The sequence below is a fragment of the Pteropus vampyrus genome, unplaced genomic scaffold (assembly GCF_000151845.1).
Source record: "Pteropus vampyrus isolate Shadow unplaced genomic scaffold, Pvam_2.0 Scaffold246, whole genome shotgun sequence".
NCBI lineage: Eukaryota > Metazoa > Chordata > Mammalia > Chiroptera > Pteropodidae > Pteropus > Pteropus vampyrus.
The window spans coordinates 628,718-636,620 of NW_011889027.1; the positions used below are offsets into that span (position 1 = coordinate 628,718).

General features: G+C 60.0%; 1 protein-coding gene across 3 annotated transcripts in view; it reads left to right on the forward strand.

Moving 5' to 3' along the window:
• Positions 1-7,903, forward strand: part of EIPR1 (EARP complex and GARP complex interacting protein 1) — a 102,417-nt gene that overhangs the window by 63,460 nt on the left and 31,054 nt on the right. For all 3 annotated transcript variants that reach the window (XM_023520084.1, XM_011374423.2, XM_011374422.2), the window contains exon 4: positions 3,553-3,709. In XM_023520084.1, the coding sequence (XP_023375852.1) occupies positions 3,553-3,709 (157 nt within the window). The remainder of the gene's footprint in view (positions 1-3,552; positions 3,710-7,903) is intronic.

Genomic DNA, 7,903 nt, shown 5'->3' on the forward strand with positions numbered 1-7,903 from the left:
GGCCACTTGGCCTTCCTCGGCCGACACCCTGGCCTCGCTGGTCCTGATGGTGATTGCTGCCCCCCGACTTCACGTACCGTCAGCAGGCCACTCTCGTTCTGGGGCCAGGCTGAAGTGCCAGCGTCAGAGGGCGGTCACTGAGCGGTCACCAAGCTCATCATCGACAAGCCACACTTTGTGCAGCCTCTCCCGGGAGTGGGGTTGTGGGTCATCTGCTCAGTGACCGCTCAGTGACCGCTCCGCCGCCAGAGGCCTTCCCGGACGCTGGCACCGCGCCGCACTCCGCAGCAGTTCGTGCGAGGCCCGCGCGCTCCGCATCGCTGCCGGAACTTGGCGTCACTGCACTTTCTAAAATGCGGTCCTAGCCGCTCTGCGGGCGTCTAATGCGTCTCGTTTTGGTTTCATTTTGCGTTTCTCCAGTCACTTCTGATGTCGAGATCTTTTCCAGCGCGCATCGGCCATCGCGTGGGTTCCTTTTTGGACCGTCTGGTTCAGTCATCTGCCCATTTTTTAAAAATTGGGTTATCTGTCTTGTTATTGAGGTCTTTGTTCTGGATACAGGCCCTTTGTCAGACACATGCGTTATGAACATTTTCTCCCAGTCTCGCTCTGTTTCTAACAGTATCTTCCCAAGAGCTGACGCTTTTGATTTTGATGAAGTCCAGTGTCTTTTGGTGCAGCCCGTGTCGTCAGCCTCTCCCTGTTACAGTCAGTGTGTTCCTTCCTGTTCGGCAGTCTTCGCCGACCCCAGGTCGCGAGGGTGCCCACGTGTTCCGGGAAAGGCTCAGGCCTCTGATCCGGAGTCTATCTGGAATTAGTTTCTGAGTATGTCGTGAGATAGAATACAAGTTCATTTTTTTTCGTACACGTGCACCATTCTTCCAGAATCTTTTGCTGCGAAAGCCTTCCGTTGTCCACTCCAGCACAGTGGCGTTTTTGTCGTCGGTCAGGCGACCATCCTCGGAAGCTGTGCCCGCACTCCGTTCTCTTCTTCTGGGTGGTTTATCTGCGTACCAGATTTGTAAACCACCCCCTTCTGTCATGCTTCGTGGCTGTCTCGGCCGTCTGGGTTCTCGTCCCATTTTAGAATTTCAGAAGCACGTTGTTGACTTCTGCCCCAAAAGCCAGCGGGAGCTTCGACTGCAGCTCTCGACGGTGCAGTGGTGAGGCTGCCGATCCGCGAACACGGTACGCCCGGCCGCTCCGAGTCTTTGCTTTCTCTCTGCAGAGTTCTCCGTTTTGCCACTTACGGGTCTTACCCCTCTGTACTTTCAGGCGTTATTGGATATTTGGTTTTTTAATGTGATTGTTAATACTTTCTCGAATTTCATTTTCTAACTTTTTTTGTTAATCTGTAACGCCCAACTGATTTTTACACATCACCTTTGTGTTCAGCAGTTTTGTGAGATTTTCTGTTTTATTTCTAATAGCGTAGTGTAGATTTTCTCAAGTTTTCCACGCACGTAACCACTGACCAGTAATTGTATTGTCGTGTTTTATTCTTCGCCGTACCCAACTAGCTAAGATCTCTAGTATGACACGGACCAGAAGCGGTAACAGAGTGTTCTTGTTTCCTTCCCTTTCTCAAGGGCCAAGTGTTAGCTAACTCAGCCCGACGATCGAGTGTGTCTGCCGGGCGGACAGGCAGACAGGGAAGGCGCGATCTTCTCCGAAGCAGGAGTTTGTTCCCCGGGGACTCTGCCGCCGGTCATCGCTTCCGCGCGCTCCCTGCTTTTCCTGTCGCACACCTTTTGTCATTTCGTACACTTCATCCGTTTCGCCGTGTAGCCACAATTTATTTCTCGTGTTGTTAGTTCCATCCCTGTTTAGATCAGATGTGTCCTTTTTGTCATCTGGGGAAAGACGACAGCCCACGCCTCTGCTGGGTGAATGTTTCATCTCTTCTTTCCACGTAGGTAGAGTTGCCAGCCCTGTCTTCGGTCGCTCTCCTTTTCTCAGGAGCGCCGTTGCCAGTGTCAGAAGCTCTACAAAAAGACTGTGTCATTGAAAATTTCAGCAAAAAAATGAATTTCTCACATAGACAAGCCATCACGCACAACACCTCCATAGTTACCGCGGGGACGTTTACATCAGGCGTGTATGTGTGACATCTGTGGCTCTTTTTCTGTAAGCCACGGTCCCGTATTCTTTCAGACCCAGCGACGTCTGTGAGGTGAGCTCGGGGATTGGCGTCAGGACGGCGTGTTGGAAATCCTCATTCTTCTGCCGATCACCTGATCACAGGTGGTAACGGTGATGATGTCCCTACCTGGGAAGCCAGGCATTTTGCTTGCTGTGCTCACCGCTGCATCTTGTGGTTGGTCAGTGGGCCTTTGGGTTCAAGGACCATTGTAGCTAATAAGTGGGACATTCCGAGCGTCACGTAAGGTCCTTCGCTTTCCCGTATTTTACGCGTAGGAAGCTGTCCGCTCAAGGCTGCTTCCGTGTTCCACGGTTATTTCATCTTCTTGACTTGATGTCAGTTGATGCTTACACGCCAAAACCTGCTGTGGTGTCGTCATGCAGTAGAGGCCGCTTTCAAAGGGGAGGCCGTTTAGTTTAGCACACATGCAACTTAGAACTGAAGGGAAGGCAGATTTGGGAAGGATTTATGTGTAGGAACTTATGATTACTTTTTAATCACATAATGTTAAATCCAATTATTTTTCTCTTATTTTTTATTTTATGAAAGATTTCTCTAGGGGGCAGAGACCTAGAGCCTGGCACATGCCCATAAAGCAAGTGACCCCAGTCTTTCTTATCTAAGTTAGTCTCTTTATCCAAAGCTGCTTTTCAGGGTGCTCTGAGAATGAGCAGAGTCAGGAGCATCTTAAAGCTAAGGGCTCAGGGCCCTGGGAGGGCTCACTGAGCAGCCCCCAGCGGGAGTGTGGGGGGGGCGTCGTGGCTTGTAGGAGACGCTGCGTGCACACGGCGCGTAGCAGGTGGTGCAGTGGATGGCGTCACCGTCAGGCACGGGCTGCTCCCTGCCGGTGGGCCAGGGCATAAGAGAGTGACTCATGGGCCTCAGCCCGCGCGCCTGCCGGCCACACACTCGCCACCTCTGCGGACGGGGTCCGGTAGCCCACGGGCTCTGTTCACGGACAGCGTGTTCAGGGTGCTCAGTGCGCGTGCCAGATGCTGTCCCGAAGCCTGGGCAGAAGCCCACTGATGCTGATCTCAGACGGGCCCAAGCCTGCTCATTGCACCCCCACGTCAGTTTCGCTCTGGTCTTTGAAGAACTATTGAGGAGGAACAGAGGGGTCAGTTTGGAGGACAGTAATTTTTTTCTGGAACAGAGTGATGGTGTTGCACCCAGGGAGAGCGGGTTTAGCGCCCGCCGTGCGTTTCTGCCTGCCGACCCTGGGCCCCCGCCCCTCTGCCCTGGCCTCTGCCTGCAGCGTTGGGCGGGGTACCAGTGGCCCTGGGAGCGTTGGCGGGGTGATGGCGGCCCTGGGAGGGGGGCCGGGTGCCGGCGGCCCTGGGAGCGTGGTGGCACGCTGGCTGCTGTGTGGCCACATGTGCACACTGCTGACACCGCCCTCTGTTGCACAGCCTTGGACAGCAAAGTCCTGACCTGCGCAGCCGTGTGGAAGATGCCGCAGGAGTCAGAGCCAGGCAGCCACGAGTCCCCTGACGACGCGGCCAGCGCTGCGCACAGCCTGGAGCTGCTCTGCCACCTCGACGGCACGGCCCACGGCAGCACCGCCTGGTAAGTCCTGTGCGGCTCATCCACCGGGCAGCCAGGCATCCGATCCGACGGCGGGCCCACGGGCCTCTCCTCTCCTCCTGTGGTGTGGACGCTGCCGGGCGCTCGCTCCCCGTGTGTCTCAGTCCCCGTTGCTTCCCAGGTCGGCCGCGGGCAGGTGCCCTGCTGCAGGCGCCGTGAAGGAGCCCGCGCCCCCGCCCCCGCCCCCCCTCCTGCTGCCGCCCGCATCCCTGGAACGTGGCGGCCGCCAGCCCCACTGCTTTAAGTCGTGGACGCGTGTTAATTTACTTGTTCCTTCTCGTTCTTCTGTGGGTTAAACGTGGATGTGCCGTGCGTCTGTCCTGCTGAGCCGCGAGCCCTCCGCGGTGTCGTCCCCACGTGTCATGTGCAGTCCGGGGACCATGCCTTGCGGCTCCCTGGCCTTTGCTGCCGTGTGTTGTGATGGCGGGCTTGCCGTGCCCACGCGGCCCCGGGGACCCTCAGGACCCTCACCCGTGTCAGGGCACCGGAGCCTCGGCAGACGCGAGGGCGGCGCTTTCTGGACGGGCCGTGGAGCGCGGTTGCTCTGGGTGTCTGTGTTGCCGCGGTAATCGCTGTCTTGATGCGGTAACTCCCGCGTGTGCATGTGCGTGTGCGTGTGCGTCCGTGCACGTGCGCGTGTGAGAGCCGCCTCCTTGGCAGACTCCATTCTCTTTAGCCAGTTCTACCAGTTTAACAAATTTCACCCAACATCTTTACCCAGCACCTGCTGCGCACGTGCTCCAGGGAGGCCAAGGCGGGGGAAGGGACCTGGCCTCGGGGGTCCCGCCTCAGGGTGACGCTGTAGACATCGGCTGGAGACACGAGGCAGACTGCGACCTGCTCACAAGTCATCGCGACTGTGTCCTGGGCCCCCGAGGAAGGAGTAATTAATTTTCACTAGCGGAATTGCAGAGGGATTCGCTTAGGAGGTGACATTTATAGCTGGGACTGATCCGGCGGGGCTGGAGCAGGGCTGTAGACCAGTGCGGTTACAGCAGTGTGTTCTCAGGCTGCCACCAGGCCGCTGGCCGGCCCTTCTCACAGAGGTGTCACACCCTGTCCTGCAGCGTGAGGGACGCGGGGGCGGGATCTACAGCCTCTGGAGGAGTTGCCTCTGCTGCCGCGTGCAGAGCGCGTCTGTAAACGACCGCACCATGAGGGACCTCACGTTTCGGCAGTAAGCGCTGTTCCCCAGCAGACATGGGCATGTGCGTGTGTGTGAGTGTGAGAGTGTGTGTGCACACGCGCGCGTGCTCCAGGAGGTCCCCGGGCCCTGGGGCAGCAGGTGAGTACGACACCGTGCAGGCAGCAGTCACTCAGGTGGCATCCAGGCCTCTGGCAGTGCAGAGGTGGGGCGAGCTCAGAGGATGGAACCCGTCTGCCGAGGACGGGGGGCCCCGGGAGGAGCACCGGTCTGCTTTCCCAGCTCCCCATCGAGGTGCAGATGCTCCGACCAGTGTGCCACCAGAAAAGCCTGTCCACGTGTGTGTCACTGGGAAGCGAGGGTCAGGGCGAAGCAGTGAGCCCGGGTCATACACCTGCGGCACACACCTGTGAAGGGGGCTTGTTAGGATGCCATCAACGCCCGAGCACGCACACCAGACGCTGTCCTGCAGCTCACCTGGAGCGCTCATTCCGGCTTTGCTGCGTTGTTCAGAGGCTCCATGGCGTGGTTGTGCGCTTCCTGACCTTTTGACCTGGCGGAGACTGGTGACCCACACGCAGTTGTCAGACGACAGGAGACCCCACGTGCCTCACTTGGCTCTCACTGCCGTGCGGCATCGCCGCTGGGCCTCGGCGTCGGGGCGTCCCCACGCTTGTCCAGGCTCCGCATTCCGCACGCACGCGTGTGTGCGCGTGGAGCTCGGTGCCAGCGCATCACACACGTCAGGACACAGACCAGGCCCCTCGCGGCACCTCCTCACACCCCAGCTTAGCCCCCGCGATGGCGAGTCTGTGTTCCACCCCGCGGACTTGTCATTTCTAGAATATTCTGGAAGTGGAGTCCTGCACAGCAGCGGTCCCCGCCCTTCGTGGCACCGGGGACCGGGGCTCCCGTGCGACTCTAATGCCCGATGCTCTGAGGCGGAGCCGGGGCGGTGATGCCCGCGCTGGGGAGCGGCTGCGAATGCAGACGGAGCTTCGCTCACCTCCTGGCCGCTCACCTCCTGCTGTGCGGCCCGGGTCTTCACAGGCCAGGACCGGTGCCGGTCCGCGGCCCGGGGCTTGGGGACCCTGCTGTGGAGCACAACCTCAGACAGTGGCATTTCACTCGCTGTCATTCCCCGCAGGCTCGTTTTAGTTGTGTGTCCAGTGGCTTTTTCGTTTTCATTCTGAGGAGAGGCTGCGGTAGGACGGACCTCAGTGTGTGTGACCGTCACCTGGTGGAGGACGTCGGGACCTCCGGTGTTTGGTTGTCGTGGGCGAAGCTGCTTGGACACGCGTGTGCAGGTTTTCGCATGGAAACGAGCGTTCCCTTCTCCGGGCTGCGCTTCCTGAGGCACGCGGCCAGCTCTGCACGCCTCCGCAGAGCGGCGTGTGCTGACGGGCCACTGGCGGGGTGCGAGGGCCCCGTCTCACTCACACGTGCACCCGGACATCGGCCCACTGTGGGACGTGAGGGAGTGTCCGGATGCCATGCTTCCCACTGCGCCACGCTCGATGCTGTGGGCAGAGGCGGGGGCTCCAGTCCTCAGGGCCACTCAGCTGCTGCGTGGTCTGGAGCAGCCTGGAGCCTGCTGTGGAAGCCCCACATGTCCATGTCAGCAGGCAGGGTCGGGCAGCGCACAGCGGGCCAGCCCTCCATCACCCTGGCTCCCGCCGTGTAGCTGCAGAGGCGAAGGAAGGAGATTATGGAAGGCCTTGTGGCGGCGTGCCTCGGAGCGCCCGCGTACGGGGGCGGATGGGGTGCTGGCCTGGGGAGCACCAAGCCTGCTCCCCTGTGCTCTCTTGCCCTGACGCGGCTATAGGGTCAGTGGAAACTCACTTGTTTCTCGAGATCGTATCCCATTCCTGAAAGGGAGCTCACGTGTCACGCACAGTGTGACGGTGGCTCCATGTCAGAGTCTCCGTGGAGGCATGGTGTGCACCCTGTTTGTTAGAGCACGTGATAAGAATAAGGCGGTGAGGGGGTGGTGCCGTCTCGGCCAGGCGTCCCAGCCCTGCACTGGGGACGCAGGCCCCACGCTGAGCCTGGAGGGGCGTCCTCCTAACCTGCAGGGCTTAGCTGCGTCAGTTAAGGAGCTGTCGGCATTCTGGCTCAGTGTCCCACTGCAGAGAGCTCCTCCTTAGCCATCCCTTCCGGAATAATCACCGCTCCGCCCCAGCCACGCCCTTCTGTCATTTGACCCAGTTTTATCTTTCGTAATAGCAGTTGTCACTGTCTGACACTACGCGTTTGTGCTCCTGTGTCTTTTTTGTAGACCCAGCTTCCTCCCCAGGGGCCTTGTCAGGGCTTGGGCTGCACCTTCAGCACCAAGGACAGCGTCTGGCACGCAGCAGGTGCGCCGCGTGTCTCCCCGGGAACAGGAAGCTGGGCTCATTCTGAGCACCGTTATTTCCCATGGTGGCCTAGACGGTAGGGCTGTTGCCGATGAGTGGGGACAGTGCGCCCAGGCTCGCTCACTCCTCGCTGCATGGCGCGGAACGGCCTCCAGCTGAGCGGGCGGAAGGCGCCGCGTGCGCTCGCCTCCGTGGCTGGGCTGTTGTTCCAGCTGCCGGGACTGCAAACGTGCTTTCGTCAGGGTGAGTCCGCCGCTCCGCACGTCCGCGCAGTCCTTGCTGCGTGGTGCGTGGGAACGGCCTGTGCTCCACGGCGCAAGTCCTCGCCTGCGGGGCACCTCCCCCTCCACTCCCCCTCTTGGTGTGCCGCTGCGGCCAGCGCATCACGACGTGGAGGACGCAGTGGCCTGGGCTCTGCCTTCAGCTCTGTCGCTCCTGCACGCCGTCCCTTTGGGCGCGCCGTGTCCGTTGGGCCTCGTCTCCATGTGCGTGACGTGGGCTGATGGCAGGGGCCCCCGATGCTCCTGGCGGCCCTAAGCTCGCGAGTCGGTAGCTCCTCTTCTTCCTGTTAGATCAGATCGTAACTCACGGCCCTCTCCGTGTCGCACCGGAGTGGGTGGCACTTGCTGCTCTGAGACGCGACCAGTGACATGGCTCAGGCGAAGTCTCTCCTGG